At 35.5% G+C, this 17,549-nt stretch overlaps 1 protein-coding gene and 1 long non-coding RNA gene across 5 annotated transcripts in view; one reads left to right on the top strand and one right to left on the bottom strand.

Moving 5' to 3' along the window:
* Positions 1-6,002, top strand: part of LOC143668083 (uncharacterized) — a 32,725-nt gene extending 26,723 nt beyond the window's left edge. The window contains exons 2-3 of the long non-coding RNA XR_013168284.1: positions 4,850-5,070; positions 5,910-6,002. This is a non-coding gene — a long non-coding RNA (uncharacterized LOC143668083). The remainder of the gene's footprint in view (positions 1-4,849; positions 5,071-5,909) is intronic.
* SLC9B2 (solute carrier family 9 member B2) overlaps positions 1-17,549 on the bottom strand; it is a 63,288-nt gene that overhangs the window by 24,150 nt on the left and 21,589 nt on the right. For all 4 annotated transcript variants that reach the window (XM_077142663.1, XM_077142662.1, XM_077142661.1 and 1 more), the window contains exons 3-9: positions 17,079-17,213; positions 16,221-16,401; positions 9,842-10,012; positions 7,352-7,494; positions 6,305-6,432; positions 4,887-5,062; positions 1,266-1,372 (exon numbers count right to left, since the gene is read on the bottom strand). In XM_077142663.1, coding sequence (XP_076998778.1) covers positions 1,266-1,372; positions 4,887-5,062; positions 6,305-6,432; positions 7,352-7,494; positions 9,842-10,012; positions 16,221-16,401; positions 17,079-17,168 — 996 coding nt within the window. In that variant the 5' untranslated portion in view covers positions 17,169-17,213. The remainder of the gene's footprint in view (positions 1-1,265; positions 1,373-4,886; positions 5,063-6,304; positions 6,433-7,351; positions 7,495-9,841; positions 10,013-16,220; positions 16,402-17,078; positions 17,214-17,549) is intronic.

Raw genomic sequence — 17,549 nt, 5'->3', positions numbered from 1 at the left:
AAGACCCTATTCAAGTCACTTATCCTCTTTAAGCCTCAATTTCCTCATCAGTAAAATGGACATGTTAATAGGATCTCCCCGTGGGTTACTGTATGGATTGTACTAGATTGGTGCTGCCCAATAGAATGTTCAGTCATGATGGAAATATTCTATATCCGTGTTGTTCAGTACAGCAGCCACTAGTCAGTATGGCTGTTGAACATGTGAAATATGCAACTGAGAAACTTTATTTTTAATTTTATTAATTTAAATAACCACAATGTGGTTAATGGCTGCCATATTGGACAGCATAGCACTAGAGGATGACTTAAAAGTTCTTACTGCAGCACTTTATGCACAGTAAGCAAAAAAAAAAATTAAGTACACTATCATTTTCTCTTTATTTTGTGTAATTAGACTAATCCTATCATTTTCTTTTATACATTCATTGAGTGTTTTGTTTTTTTTTTTAACATGGGCAGGCACTGGGAATCGAACCAGGTCTCTAGCATGGCAGGTGATAATTCTGCCACTGAGCCACTGTTGCACCACCCTTTCTTACTTTTTAAAGTTTTACTTACACACCATACAAACAATCTTTACTTGTTTGTTTGGTTTTTTTGAGTAATGGTACAATAAAAATTCAAACCAACAAAAATTCTGATAATGGAAATATCAATTTTCTTAAACGAAAGTTCTACTTTAATTAAAGTTTCTGATGAACTCCATTCAAAATTCCCTGAAATTTTAAAATAATGCTGATTTTTACAGAAAGAAAATATTTCTATATGTTTGTGTATCCTAAAAGACTAAAGAGGGTAGAGGGAAACAAAACCTTTGTTACACATTGAAAACCAACAGTGCAGTAAAGAACTTTGCTCTCTTTGGTGAGAAATATTGGATTATATTATAATGAGATCTTAAAGTCTTATCTATTTGATTGCATTAGATTCTATTATATTTTGATTCTAAAAGCCATTACATACCTTGATTTAGTGATTATGAAAAATTTTAAAACTGCATATCCCATTGGAATTGATATTTGTTATGCAGTGAAATTTGAAGTGTACAGAATATAAATCAGAGGAAAAAAATTTCCATGATTGCATTAAATATCTTATACATTTAGCCCTCTTTATGTATTTCGTGGACAGTACTGATATAGCAGTAAGCATGTCTAAACTGGGGTCCATTTTCTAAATTATGTCCTTCATGTTTAGCTTAGAGCGATGTGTTTTTCCAATGACATTTTAGGGCATGAATTCCCCAGAGACTATTTCTTTCACCTGGTCACTGCTTGGAAAGTACTGAATAAAAAATCCAAGAAGGGATCCAGCTGCCACACCAATTATCACCTCCAAAATACCTCTGAGGACATTAAAAACTGTGGAGCCTGAAAAACACATATAAAGAAAACTTCAGACAGAACTCTTATTCCATAGACACACCATCATCAAAATAGACCATCTAATTACTCATAAGGAAAAGTTTATAGACATTTCCTGCCCTCCATATTCTTAAATATACGTGACTTAAAATGTCTAATAAAATGGCCTTATCTTATAAGAAAGGATGCATATTGCTGGAGATAAATTTGAAACAGATTAAGGTATATTTGTGCAATTTTGTATGTTTACTTCAATAAACATTTACTTGATGGGCTTAAGGAAATATGAAAGATAAAATTCAAAATTCAGAGCTAATTTGTTCTTCTACATTATATGCATAGGCTGAGTGAGTAGACAGATCTAGTTAAGTTCTCAAATTACCATTTAAGAGCCATTTATTTTAGTGGCTCTAATAAGTATAATACAGTAATTTAAGAATCTGGCAATAAAAATCAAAAGCCTTTTCTTACTATAATGAGTATAAGGGACCTACACTTTCTCAAATGTTTATTCTAAAAATAAGTCTGAAAACAATTTTTTTTTTTTGCGTGGGCAGGGACCAGGAATCAAACCTGTGAAAACAAATTATTTTTGAGAATAATAATTATAAACAATAATAATAAATAAGGCTCTTCTCAGAAGAGCCTTCATTTGCTGCTTAATGTCTTTGAAATATCTTTATAAAGAAGTAAGTAAAAGCTATATTTTTCCTCATAGAATGCAGGATTTCAGAAACTCTAATGAGAAAAACTTCATCAGCCCATTGAACAGAAGGTTACATTAAAATTGCTCAACCCCTGAAGCCCTTCTTCATTCACTGCTCTAAAGAAAAATGTACTAAGTAACCAGTTATTGTGGTTTCTTGTTATTGTTGCAATCACCTCTCATTTTTTGAAAAATTACCTCTATAGTGTTTTTTTTTCTTTTTTTCTTTTTTACATGGGCAGGCACTGGGAATCGAACCCGGGTCTTCGGTATGGCAGGCAAGCATTCTGCCACTGAGCCACTGTCACACCGTCCTATGGTGTTTTAGTTTAGCTAGCACAATTCTCTACTAGGTGATAATGTGACTGTCAAAAGCATCTGGCTGTTTTATTAGCATAACTCTCAAGCTATTACAGTAAATAATTTACTATAAATGTGTAAAAAATAATTCATTACTTTCAGTCTTGAGTATATTAAGTTTGTTTAGAGATAAACAACAACACTCTTGGGCCCCATCCCTAGAAATTCAGAAACTCTGGCAAGTCCTGGGCTTGGGATCCATATTTTAAAGCGGCATCCAGGTGGTTCTGATCCAAAAGATCTAAGGCATGCCCACAACCCTAGATTATAAAACCCCCAGCCCTGACGGGTTCCCGTTGCCCTCCCTGCCACTCTCCCTCTGTCTCTGATTCTAATGCAAACTCTGTTGCTCTAATGTAGCAGTTCTCAATCCTGGCGACCCTGCTTTCCACTTCCAAAGGTTCTGATTTAATGGATCTCAGGTGTTCATATCTCAGTATTTTTTTAAAAACCATCCAGGTAATTCTCGTGCGTAGTCTAGACTGAGAACCGTTGTTTTAAAGGTATGTACGAGGAAGTGGTGAGAATATAAATTTGGACAAGGAAAAGAGTGCAGATTTGACCAAATAAGTAATACGAAATCCTCACTGAACAAGAAAGCAACATTGTGAAAACACTGCATAAGTGAGACAGGGCAGAAACTGGATGGAAGGCAGACTTCGGGGCAATATGGAAGATTCTAAGGTCTGGGTAACTGGCATAAATCATTTATAATCATAAAACAGGAAGATAATGACAAGGGAGTGGAGAGACTGAGAATACATGATTTTCAAGAAGATGTGTTCTCACTAAATAATCTGAAGCTAAATTTAGGCTATAATCACATTTTGTCAATAATACGAAGTTGCAGATTTTATTTCCTAATCTTGGAACATCAGATTAAGAAATGAACTTGAAATTGGGTAGATTGAAATACTAGTGATCAATGAAAGGGAGGATTAAGGGGTATGGTATGTACAAATTTTTTCTTTTTATTTCTTTTTTTTGGAGTGATGCAAATGTTCTAAAAATAATCATGGTGATGAATATACAGCTATGTGATGATATTGTGAGCCAATGATTGTACATGTATATTAAGTATGGAATGTTTGTATGTTAAGAATGTTCATGTTTCCTTTTTAGTTAGGGTATGTTGAAGAGGCTGGAGAGAAGTGCCTGAAAATGTAGAACTGTGTTCCAGTAGCCATAGCCATGTTTCTTGAAGATGACTGTATAATGATATAGCTTTCGCAGTGTGACTGTGTGATTGTGAAAACCTTGTGTCTGATGCTCTTTTTATCTATGGTATGGACAGATGAGTAAAACATACAGATTTAAAAATAAATAAATAATGGGGGAACAAATGTTAAAATAAATTGAGTAGATTGAAATGCTGGTGATCAATAAAAGGGAGTGATAAGGGGTTTAGAAAAAAATAGGGGCTAAAAATATCAGGCTAAAATTATTAGCAGATTGATGTTCTGCAAACATTTTTGTTCATGCATGGAAAAAAATATATAGGGGAAACAAATGCTAAAATATATTGGGTAGATGGAAATACTTGCAATCAAAGAGAGGGAGGGCTAGGGGTATGGTATGTATGAGTTTTTTTTCTTTTTTCTTTTTATTTCTTTTTTCTGAATTAATGCAAATGTTCTAAGAAATGATCATGGTGATGAATATCATCTATGTGATGATGATGTGAATTACTGGTTATATACCAAGTATGGAATGATCATATGGTAAGAATGTCTGTGTTTGTATGTTGTTATGTTTAAAAAAATACTAAAGGCAACAACAAAAAAAGAATGTTTGTGTTTGCATGTTGTTTTGGTCAATTAAAAAAAAGTAAAAAAACTTAAGCTTGTGCCTAAGAGTAGTAAGTGTGCTGGATAACAGTGGGAGAAAAAAAATGCCTTAAGTTGCTCATTATTATTATTACTTTAAAAGACATTCATGTCAGACACTAATTATGTATTTATTATTTATAAGGATAAAAGAAACTCCTGAAAATCATTATGGTTATTACCACAAATATGTTTAGGATGAAGAAACAAAAACTGTTCCTATTTTAGAAGTAGACTATTTTAGAAGTAGACTATTACTTCCACTTAGACTGCTCTGTCATTTGCGTTCAGTGAAAAATCTACACATCCTTTGTGTTATGTGCCCAATATTAAACTTTTCCAGATGACACCATGCAGAAGCTGTTTTCTTCCTTCTTTAAAATTTACTACTTTCACCTCCTACCCCCCTACCCCGGTATCATATACTACTTGAGCAATCTTTATACAAAGGAAGGCAGTAAAGATAAATAGCTATTGTTCCTTCTCTTACTTACAGAACTCTTGGAGCTGTTTTCTTTATTTTTAATTTACCTTAATCAATTATCAAGTAAATACGCTATGATTATAACATTTTAATCCATGTCTCTAAAGCTCAAGAGAACAGCACGTTGTCAGTTGATTCATTTACCTGTGGAAAATGCCACGCCCAAGCATGTGTTGAAGCCAGTGATGGCCAGAATGTCATCAAAGCTGCCAGCAGCCATGAGTAAGGTCGGGACACCTTTTTCAACACCAAATCCTCTTCCCTGCAAAAGGAGCATTGAAGGCACCACAACAGCTGGAGAGACAGCGCCTAAAACAAAACTAATCAGGTAGCACTTTAAGCATTTATGATGGAATCTTACTATTGTGTGTGTGTGTGTGTGTGTGTGTGTGTGTGTATGATTATAATAACCTCTACTCTTAGAGGTTAGGATTGGGACAACTACATTCTTTCAAATGGCAGAGAAGTGCCAAACCAGAAACACACACACATACACACACACACACACACACACACACAAGTTCCATAGAAAAGTTTTTCAAAGTCTGACCAAGTACAGCCTGCATTGGAGCTATTTAGGTTGCCTAAAATATATAGATTTCTGCATGGTATAGAAGACCTAATGGCATTACTCCTCTTTAATCTGCCTCTTAAAACATGCTGTTTTGCATGTTGTTTTGGTCAATTAAAAATTTGCCTCTTTAAACAAAATATTCACGTTATGAAGTTTGAAAAAATGGTATCCTGTGTTTAGGCTTTCTCTTATGTGAAATAAGACAACAGATTAGAAAGAAAGGCTATAAACAGCAGTGACAGTCATCACAATAAGAGCAGCAATGGTTTCTATATTTTAAGCACTATTGTAAACACTTTATGTATATTAAATAATTTAATCGTCACAACAACCCCATGAAGTAGATACACTCATTAATGTCATTCTACAAATATAAAAATTAAGGCACAGAGAGAACAAATAATTCACCAAAGGTCACTAGAAAGTAGAGCTGGGATTTTAACCCAAGCAGTGTAGCTACAGAGTGTTCACCATGAGAAGTTCTTACTTCTTACTTCTTATCTACTTATCAGTACTAAGTACTTACTAAGTACATTTTAACTTACTTATTTCTCATGTTTTTTTTTTTTCTCATGTTTTTTAACCATGAGAAGTAAGAACTGAAAGTGGAAGAAAGAAACAGCAGGAGCACCGAATCATGAAGTGTGGTGGTGAGGACGAAGTGCTGCTGACTGCTGGTGTGTTTATCATCCTTTCTACAAACTTCGAGGTGAGATGCGGCATCTCTATCACCAGTATAGGATCAGGCATAGGTAAAATACTGTGACTTCTTCAACTGGTTTAAAGTATTATAATTATTATAATCACTGTAAAAGTTTGTGCCTACAAAGAAGACATACTAGATTTTAAAGTTGGAGTATTTAGGTTACACTTGAATTTCTATGTTACATTTTCTGATGTCCTTAAGAAAATGCTCTTAAGCATTCTCTTCATGAAGAAAGTCCTTACGGTCCCTGCATGTTTTCATAGAACAAAGAAAAATCATTACCCCAGTATAAATCCCCATTGCCACGGTAAACCCATTAGGAAGTGGGCGAGAAGAGCAGATGTGCACGCCTCCACAAGACAAGGACCCATGGATAGTCTTACACAAACACCCTTCAACTTCTTCAAGGCCTGAAACATAAACACAGGCATACTAAAACATGACTCTGAAGACACTCAGAGAAGACGACCCTAAATGCTTTTGCTTCAGTGTTCAGACTGTATCCGGTTTTGAAGAGTGCAATTATAATCATCATGAATTTTCCAGGTAATGAGTTTTCTTAAACAAATGTTTCAGTGTTACGGGTATTTTAGAGATGACTTATTCAGTCCTCCTAGCAACACTGTAAGATAAGTAATATTATTATATATTTCAGATGTCATCTATAAAACCACAAGTTAAAGTGCTGAGGCACAAATTAGTTTGCCCAAGATCATGAATCACGTTAACGGTGGAGCAAGTCTGTGAAACCAGTAAGGCAGCTTCCAGAGTTTGTGTTCAAAACTTCCACACTAGCATTATCTCTTTTTATTTGTGAGCTCAGAGTATGGATAAGGAGAAAAGCATCATTAGCTCCATGACATGTCCCAAGAAAACTCATTCCTGCCTTCAAACACATAGATGAAAAAAATAAGAAATACATGAAGCTCCTTATACATACAAGGCAGTTTCCTGAGCCAGCAATTATCCCTAAGCAGTGGTATAAGGCTTTGCACACCAAAAATATGATGCCTTCTCCCACTTTATTCATTATTTATAATCATGGCCCATATCTCTGTCAGAGAAAAGGGAGCCTCTATTCTTGGTGCTATCCCCACCGGCAGTAACTCCACTTTTCTCTAAGCAAAAACATGGGAACATCTTCAGAGGTCTTGTGAAGCACAGGTCCTACCCGGAAAAACAGCCCTGAATGAAATAAGTCCATCTCTCTTCTTGAGATTGTCATGTAAAATGTCTGTAACCATTTCATAAATCACAGTGCTTTTAAACACCTGCAGGATTGGAGGAATAAAATTCCTATTTGGCAAATTAGAAATCTATATTTCATACCTTTGAATCAAGCCCAAGGCCAGCACGAACCAGTATGATAGAGAGGGCTATGCTTCTCAAAGAGGAAGACCACTTGTGCTTGATCTGTACATTATCACTGATGATTGGGATATTTCTGATGAGAAACCCAGCAAGGAGCATGCCTTGAGTGGAGAAGTCAAACAATGTTTTGGTTAGTTTTCAAATATAGAAAATAGTTTTTGGCATATTAGATGTGAACGAAATTACTATATAATCCCTGGAACTGCTTCCTTTTGCATGTTGGATGGCAACTCTTCTTTCATTATGGCATTCAATATCTACCTAATGCTCTGGGTATTTTAGACACTATGGTAGGTATTAGAGGTGTTAGTGATATAATAGTGAACAAAGACTCAGGTACTATACCTCAACAAGCTTTTAGCCTACAGGGAAGCAAAATAATAAACCTATAATCTGAATTTTATGAAAGCGTGAGGAGGGGTTCTGCAAGCTGAGATGGGAAGGATAAATAAAAGGGTCCAGAGAAGGAGAAAGGCTGTGAAGTGAGATTGGAGGAGTTGAGAAGTTTCTAGGAGAGAGTGATTTATTCAAAGGCATGAAGTCAAAGTGAACACAATCAGGGAACTGCAAGTAGATGAGTGTACCCGAGGAAGCAGTGTAGTCTGTGAGAGAATTCTGCCTTCACTGATACCACATGCCCACTGTGGTAGACTGAATTATGTACCCAGTTAAGACAGTTCTTAATCTTAAACCACACCCCTGCAGCTGTGGGCCCATTGTAAAGAGGGCTTCTTCAAGATGTTATTTTTAGTTAAGGGGAGACCCAAGTGAATGACGGTGAGTCTTAATCTGGATGACTGGAGGCCTTATAAAGAGAAGGCCAGAGGGAGAAGCAGGAAGTCAGCAAGAACCTGGAAGAGGAAAGGGGAAGACATCACTATGTGACAGGAAGCAGAGGTAAAGCCAAGGAACCCCAAGGATTGCCAGCAAGTCAGTACTGGAATGCTGATGACCCAGGAAGGAACAAGAATGCTGGCTTCCAAAACTGTGGAAAGATAAATTCTCATTGTTTAAGTCAGCCAGCTGTGGGTATTTGTCATAGCAGCCTGGAAAACTGAAGCACCATGTAAAGGGGAAGGATTTCTCCATCAGAGACAGTGAGGCTTTTACCCTCTGTTCTTCCACAGCCATACCCTCTCATCACCATGTCCTTTTAAGCACAGTACTTCAAGTAACTAAATAAATTTACTAAAGCTAGATGATGAAAGCTATAAGAATAGAGATGAATTACAGATATGGCTTTTGTGAATTTCTCTAGACACCTTCACACACAAAAGCATCACTTCCAAATATTTCTGCCCTTAATCTAGAAGAAAGTTTCGAAGTTCTGAATTCCACAGTCATGGTCTTTCTAAAATAGCTATTAGGCAACAGAATGAATAAGCCTACAAATAGTTGTTTTTAAAGGAAATAAAGATAAGAGTAATGTGGTAAAATTAAAAACATTACAGGTGGGTATAAAGTGGCAAGTCCATGCCCTACCCCAACTGCAACTTTACAATTTCATTTCCCAAAGGTTTCCACTGTTAAGGGTTTCTTGTGTCTTTCTAGAAAGTTTCTATACCTATTCAAGTATGCCTCTGTCTGTGTGTATGCATGCTCTTTCATGTTGTACACAAATGGGAGCAGACATATATACCATTGTGCAATTGTTTTTTACTTAACATATCCTGGAAATTTTCCTATTAAAGCATATATACTTTTATTTTAAAAGCCTTATGCTTTTAAAAATAGCTGCAATAGGATCTCATTGTTTGGAAGAACCACTATTTTTGGACCGATTAATGAACTTTGGAGAACTTTTCAGACATCTCTAATACAAACGGTGTTGAAACAAGCACAATTCATGCATCAAGTATTTATTTATTGAGTGCCTACTTCATGGTAGGTCCATATTAGATAGATCCTGGGAATGCAGAAGTGAGTTAGACCAACATGGTCCATGGCCACATGATGCTTTACATATACCTTTGAAGGTTTGTGCAAGTTCATAGGCTAGCTCCTAACAGTGGAAATGTTAGGATCCAGGGTACGGGTGTTTATCATTTTTATAGGCATTGATAAATTACCCTCCAAAAGTGCCACGCTTACCTTGTTTTCCATTAATCTGTCAACACTGCTTTACTGAACTTTAAAATATAGACCTAAACCACTTGTAATAGAAAAGGGAAATATGTAGTAAAATAATTAGGAAGTGGTCAGTTTGAATATTTACTGCTCGTTTTTTATATGTTATTTAACTATGTTTGTAGACTTTAATTTATAAAATGGCCATGTTTAGAACTATGTCACAAAACTCCTAAAAATCTAAGTTTTTGGAAGCAGATATAAAGTGGCTCTAGCACGCCCAAAACATTTTTATTTCTCAAAACATTCCAAATTCCTATTCTATTTCCATTTTAAAATATGATTTACCCTGAAGAAAACAGGGAGTTGTTCGGCACTTACCAAGAAGAGGAGGCAGTGGAGGTAATGTGGGTAGCTTAATAAGACCCAAAAGTTTACCTCCAATGATGGCACAATAGAACAGGATTATAATTCCGAATAGGTTTCCTCCAGGAAGACATTCGCTGCCAGTAATTGACCAAACTACAGCCCACAGAAGAACAACCATGGTAACTGAGAAAAAAAAAAATCAGGAAAATGATTATCATAGGCAGACTTTGATATGATTTAAAAATTGGTTCTAAGCAATATTGAATACATGTAAAATATTTAGTACCATGTGTAAGTCATAAAGAACATGTGTAATGCAAACAGCTGGGCAATCACAAATATCTTAAGAAACAGAATAATGCCAATATCCGGGTAGTCCTCCCACATCCGATCCGCCATCTCCCATCACACTGCAAGAAGGAACTGCTAGATTGAAATTTTTCGCCATTCTCCTGATTTTCTTTATAACTTTATCACAAATAAATCACTAGCTAATACTAAACGAGAAATAACCACTATCTTTACCCTTTTCCCAGGAATGTGGGCATACTTGAGTTCAATCCCATTCTAGTCCTTTGGTCCTGTCCTTATTTAAGCATTATTATTGTTTTCTTTTTTTTTTGTCACAGTCAATGCTTGTTTAGAATTACCTATATACTTACTTATATTTTTAAATTATCACTCACTATGGCATCTCAAACTTTTCATATGGAATAATTATTTTGCTGACTGAAGAATTTCCTTTAATACAGGCATTTTTGTTAGAATATGAAGTATATTTCCCTGTTTGAAAACCTTGTGTTGTACAAAATTGTAAACCAAAAGCAGAAAGGCTCATGGGAGAATGAGTTGCGGCAGACTACTTGAAACCTATAACCAAAGCAAAAGTACTAGCACAGTTAAATCTCCACTGACATTTGCATCTCTTCATCATAGGCAGTCCATTCTTTACAGCCTAAACCCTGTGGACATAGTTAGTACCCTGGAACTCGAGGTGTTATGTGTCTGAAGCTGTTACATACCCCAGAAAAGGCCATGATCTTTAAATCCAACTCTGTGGGTGCAGACCTATTGTGGGTAGGACCTTTTGATTAGGTTGTTTCAACTGAGATGTGACCACTCAATTCAAGGTGGGTCTTAGTCCTTTACTGGAGTCCTTTATGAGGATAAAAGACAGAAAAGGCCAAGAGAGTTCAGAAAGAAACATCCAGAAAAGTTTGGAAAGACCACAGGGAAAAGCCCTTGGAGAAGCTAGGAGGACCCACAGAAGCTCAGAGAAGAGGCCACTGAAACCAGGAACTGAAAGCAAGGAAACTAGGGAGCTAAGGACCAGCAGATGCCAGCCATGTGCCTTGCTATCTGACAAGAGGAACCCTGGATGCCAGCAACTTTTATTCAGAGAAGGTATCATCCTACTGATGCCTTATTTGGGACACTTTCACAGCCTTAGAACTGTACATTTGTAACCTAATAAATCCCATTGTAAAAGCCAACCCATTAGCAAACTGAAACAGGTGTACTTAGGTATTCACATTTTGTTCACCATGTTGCTAATTCTAGTTTTCATATTTTTATCCCTGTCTTGGTCTGCTGCATCTTAGATAAACTCTTCAGATCTATCTTCCAGTTGACTAATTCTCTTTTCAGTTAATCTGCAGCCTTCCATTAGGTTTCAAATTTCAATTACTGTAACTATATCCTTCATATGTAGAAGCTCAGTGCATTTCTTATTCATATTTTAATAGTTCTTGTTTGTACTTATATTTTCTACTTCATTTTTCACATTTATAGACATATTGAAAATATTTGTTATATTCTGTTATTTGAAAATGCAAAATTTGAACTTTTTTTCTGTTTTCTTGTGCATGTGGTGAATTTTTGCTTTTTTTTTTTGACTGTGAGCTCTTCTCTGATACTTTATCTGTGCGAATTGTAGCACCTTTACATTGAATGTAAGTTTTCCTTGATAGGATATGAGTTTGCTTTTACCAAGTGCTTAGAAGCTTACAAACCAGGGCACTTTTAGATAAATTTTCAACATGAAGGTTTTTCTAACCAACACAGTTGATGTGAATTTGAAGCATGAACCAGTGTGAAGTTACAAATTTTTAGTAGAGACATCTTCCCGAGCCAGCACCAAAGTCCAGAAAGAACTAAATGTAGTTGCAGTCCTTATGAACAGGGAAGTTTTACTTCAACTTCACCATCACAATTAATTCCCAACTTAATGTAAGTGAAGGAAAAGATTCCTCCTTTCAATCTTCTGCCATGTTGGGCAGGACCTAACTTAGCTCCTGTTCTCTGTGTTCCATGTGGCTTTCAAACAGAATCTCAAGTTCACTTGGGGTTTGGAAGCAGCCTCCAGAGTGAGAGCCAGGTTGAACACTTAATTACCTCTCCACTTACACTTTTCTGGGGTGAGTGTCTGATGATTTCTTATTTCTGGACAGATCAAAGTTACATTTCAAAAGACAAAATATTTTTGCAGATATTTTCATTGGTTTAAGAGAGAGGACTGTTCATCGTGTATACCAGTAGAGTCCAAATCCAATGCCCTCTTTTTAAACTCTCACAGAATTATTCCAGATTTTTAGGCTTATGAAAGTTATAGACGATGAAGGGGTCTTCATTATTTCTCAATGGACTATGGGGTGCTAAAACTTTTATGCAATCATGGAGGTAAAGCAGGAATTTCCAGCTTCTAAATTCTATTTTATCACAGCATGAACCCAATTTTATACTAAATTCAGCAAAGTAGAATTAGGAGATTTCATGTTTCCATTACAGGGCCACTTTTTTTCTTTAAATCTCTTTTTATGAAAGGAAAAATATTCTTTTGCTAGTAAGGATATTTGTGGGACAACTGATGGGATTTGAATAAAGGCTGTATGTTAGATAGTAGTATTCTATCAGTGTTAATTTCCTAATTTTGATCATTGTACTTTGGTTATATAAGAGAATATTTTTGTGTTTAGAAAATACACATAAAATATTTAGAGATAAAGGGACATTTTGTCTGCAAATTGTCAACAATTCACAAAAAATTATTTAAAATACATACATAAAAGGAGAGACAGGATGATGAAGCAAATAGGGCAAAAAGCTATCTCTATTTGATTCCCAGTGCCTGCCCATGCAAAACAAAAAAAGGTTAACTTTATGGGGACTCTGGGGTTATCCTGTAAGTCTATTTTCTATAAAAAATTGTTTAAAAATAAAAAGTGAGTGTGTATATATAAAATATTTATACAATATAAATATAAAATATTTATGGAAAAGTATGCATATAAAAAAATACAATGCTGGGGCATCTCAGGATATTTTTTTCCTATTAAATAAAGACAGACTGGCCCTGTGTAGTAGTAGTTGGCTGTCAATATTTTGAAAATTGTATTAAAATATTCTAGCCTTTATTTAAATTTCTTTCAAGTCTTATTATATGGACCCTGTGCTGGTTTGAAGCTATTAGGTACCCCCAGAAAAGCCATGTCCTTTAATCACCATTCAGTATTGCTGGGTAGGATCTTTTTGACTGCTTCCACGGGGATGTGACCCACCCAACTGTGGGTGGTAACTTTTGATTAGAAGGTTTCTACGGAGATGTGTCTGCACCCATTCAACATGTGGTGGCTTAATGGAGCCCTTTAAGGGGGAACCATTTTGAAAAAGCTTTAGAGCCACCAGAGCCCACACAGCCAGAAACCTTTGAAGATGCAGAAGAAAAAGGCCTCTGGGGAAGCCTTTTGAAATGAGGAGAGAAAGCTAGTAGACATGGCCATGTGCCCTCCCAGCTGAGAAAGAAACCCTGAACCTAATCGGCTCTTTCTTTGGCTTCAAGGTATCTTTCTCTGGATGCCTTAATTTGAACATTTTCCCAGCCTTACAAATGTAAACTTGCAATTTAATAAATTCCTCTTTTAAAAGCCATTCCGTTTCTGGTATATTGCATTCTGGCAGCTTTAGCAAGCTAAAACAGACGCTTACCGCATAGCATTTGAATTTAATGCATTTAGATGCTTATTCTCAAGCCTCAGACTAACAGTTATATTTCCTATCATTCTCAACTGCATATGTTTTGACCTTAGACCATATATTAGTTTGCAAGGGCTGCCACACCAAAGTACCACAAACCAGATGGTGCAAAACAACAGAAATATATTCTCTCCCTGTTCTGGAGATTAGAAGTCTGAAATCAAGATATTGGCACACCCATGCTTTCTCTGAAACTTCTAAGGAAAGATCCTCCCTTGCCTCTGTCAGCTTGCCATAGCCCCAAGTGCTCAAGTTGGCTTAGGGCCCTAATCCAGTATGACCTCATCCTAACTAATTATATCAGCAAAGACTAGCTTCCAAGTAAAGTCACATTATCAGGACATGTGGGTTAGAACGTGAACGTATCTTTTTGGGGGAGATCGTAAGTCTTTAAACGCATGAATTGGCTTCATGTTATCCTTTATTCCCCCTCTGAATATCTAGTATAGTAATCCTCAGTCAAAATAGTCTTAATGCTTAGTCACTAGCTCTAAGATCTTAAAAGAATAATATCAAATCTATAAGTCAATGGGAGAGTTTTTATGTTATCAACAAAGTTACGGAAACATTTCTTATTATAAAAGTAATGCACTCGATTAAAAAGTTCAAAATAAAAAAGTAGAAAGTAAAGAAAAAACAGTTGTAGCCCACCTCCTAAAAAACAAAAGGGATTTGTTCTTCTTACATATAAATTAATTTTTTTCATAAATTAAATCTTTTTTAAATATGTATTTGCTAAAATTTCACAGAGAGCTTTCTGTAAACTGAAGCAGAATATAATGTAAATGCATAGCAAATGTACATTTGTCAGGTTCTTCTACATCACATATAATTCAGTTAATAATTTACTTCTCATTTGTGATTTTGAAAAATCATATTTTCATATGTAAGATTTACTTCTCAAGAAGGATACTTAGAGAATGCTAATATTCATGCGGAGAGATGTAGGACAAGGTAGTCTTGAAAACCCAAGTAGAGGAAAGCAATCGACAGGAGTATTTGTATACAAAGTAAACCCCATCTCCTAGGCATCCTTTTAGACAACAATTATAGAATTATTTTTTTATTTTGAGTCTCAAAACCCTATTATTCATTATGTCAATCTGTATCTATTTTATTATAAATATTTTAACTAGAAATTTGCCAAATTTGAATAGCAAAAGCTAGTGTTTATTTTGGAAACTGGTGTTCCCTATGTGTTTCAAAGAAAGTTTGAGATTTTACCTCGTGCCACTTTAAAACTTTATCTAATTTCATTAAAGACACACCAAGGGCTTAAAGTAATTATACTTGGCTTTTCCATAGTCTCAGATGAAAAAATATTCCAGATGATAAAAATGTCTTTCAGAGCTCACATGTAAAGTATAACTATAAAGAAGTGTCTGACCTTTTTACTTACTTCTAAAAGTAAACAGCTTTTAGATAAAATGTTTTACATTCTTCAATTTATTTATTTTGGGAGGCCATATATGTACTCCAAAGAGATTGTCATTTCTTGCAACAACTTTTGAAACCATCCGTAAATTTCCCTTTATAGACAATTTTCAAACCCTTTCTGCTTTCCTCTGCTATACTATACATTTAACGACACCAGTACACAAATACACATGTGCACACACACACACACACTTCCTTTTTGAACAAAAAATGGTCTTACTGAATCTGAACACTCCTTTTATTCAAATTGATCAGGATAATATACTTAGATATTATTCAAATATTTTTAAATATATTCAAAACTCAAACTTATTCCAAAAAAGACAAATATTTCCCAAACCTAACAACATTCACAATAGCACTCACATAAATTCCCAAAGATAAATTACAAAAATATTTTAAGTGTTTGACAGCTCTATTAGAATAGTTGAATTACAAATCAATATCCTTACTTTAAAATGGCAGGATTCTGTGGAAGTATAAATTGAGATACGTTTGCTCAGTATGAGCTGCATTACTTAACAGTAATAATAGCCAACATTTATGTAGTGCTTTTCTGTTTACAAGTGATTTCACAAACATATTTCCTCCATGGATCCCTAAAGCAATCCTGAGAAGTAACTACTCAGATGAGGAAAAGGAGAAGGCCTTGATTTCTACTCTCCCCCTTCCGTCGGCTGGCATGATGGTGACTGCAGTAATTTTGGAAGTCCTGTGCTGAAGACAGTGGAACCCTGTCAGCCTGGGGCCCTGAATGACCCTGTGGAGCAGAATTAGCTGCACGTGTGAATTGTTCACCTAGTAGTTTCATGTGAGAGAGAAGTAAACAGGTTTTTTGTCCTTTAAAACATATTATTTTGGAATTGCTTTTTATAACAACTTCAACTTTTACCCTCTTTTTTCACTCTGAACATTTACATACCATTTGTTATGACTCTGTCCAGTAACCCATGCGGAGGGCAAGCAAAGGTTTGTCTCAGTCTCTGCAGATGATTTGATGTACTTGGTGTTTCCTGCGGCTTTTTTTCACTGCTATTCAACAGATTACTTACTTCTGTTGGATCATTTCCATCTACACTTTTGAGGTTTACAGCTGTCTGCACCTGTGTTTAAAGCAGTAAATAAAATCCTTAAAATTGTATATTTGCCATGCATTTTTATAGGAACTGAATCATCACATCACAAATCAAATTTCCATTACCAGAATCAAGGTTAACATCTTATAAGGAAAAGGCACAGCTTTACTATTTGTTAATCAGCTGGAGCTTGGAACCAGAACTAAGCTAGAAGTACTTAGCATTGAGTCATTATTTGTGATATTATACATGCTTGAGTCATATCAAATTTCACTCTGTTTCACAATATTGGTTTTAAAACCTAGCATATTTAAGATCAGATGCAGGGGAACAGGCAGTAAATATACAGAAGTGGTTCAGAAAAAAAAAAAAGATTACTATCTGTGGTGAAAAACAACTCCCATTCATTCATCTACTTGAATTTAAGCAATAAAGGGGAAAGGGAAGAAACCAAAACCATTCCAGCGATTTGGATGCAAACACAAAACATTTCACAGGCTCTCCATCTTTTCAGTGTCAGGAGCCAGATGTTAGTGGCTTTAGCTGAGAAAACTGCTCTGGACTGCATGAGTTCGAGAATTAAAAATGGAGAGAATTTTTAATTGAATTGCAGAGAATGAAGTGAACACAGCCTGTCATAGATTTGGAAATACACAGTCCCTTCCTTAAAAGCTACAGTATTCTACATTTGATCATAGATTTACCTGTGCTTCTGGAGGCGTGTAGACTGTGGGATTCACCCCTGTGGATGGCACCAAATCTTCTTGTTCAATTGTTTTATCTTTATCCCCCATGGTTTATGATTAAGAAAAAGATAATAGAGGGAGGAGGAACACGATCTGTTTTAAGGAGAAACAGTATAAAGCAGCAATTTGAGAATCTTTATAATTGAATGAATGGCTTTTATTTTTTCCCTTAGAACTTTTAAGGGCTAAAGTATTTTAAATCAGATTGTTCTAAACTTTCAGCTGCTAATCTTTTACTACATTCCAATATATTACCCTCATTCTTATCTACCTTTTGAACTCTCTTTAAAAAGTCCTTGATGACCAATCATATTTTTGTATGACTTCCCCCCCCCCCATTTTTTGAGTTTTTGAAATTTCAAAATATTCTGAGCAATATAACTGTTAAGTTGTCCTCTCTAATGAGTCAACTCAATGAAGCAGGAAAGT

Source organism: Tamandua tetradactyla, chromosome 24 (assembly GCF_023851605.1).
Source record: "Tamandua tetradactyla isolate mTamTet1 chromosome 24, mTamTet1.pri, whole genome shotgun sequence".
Classification (NCBI taxonomy): domain Eukaryota; kingdom Metazoa; phylum Chordata; class Mammalia; order Pilosa; family Myrmecophagidae; genus Tamandua; species Tamandua tetradactyla.
The sequence above is the reverse complement of the archived record's forward strand: the minus strand, read 5'-3'. Positions and strand labels throughout refer to the sequence as shown.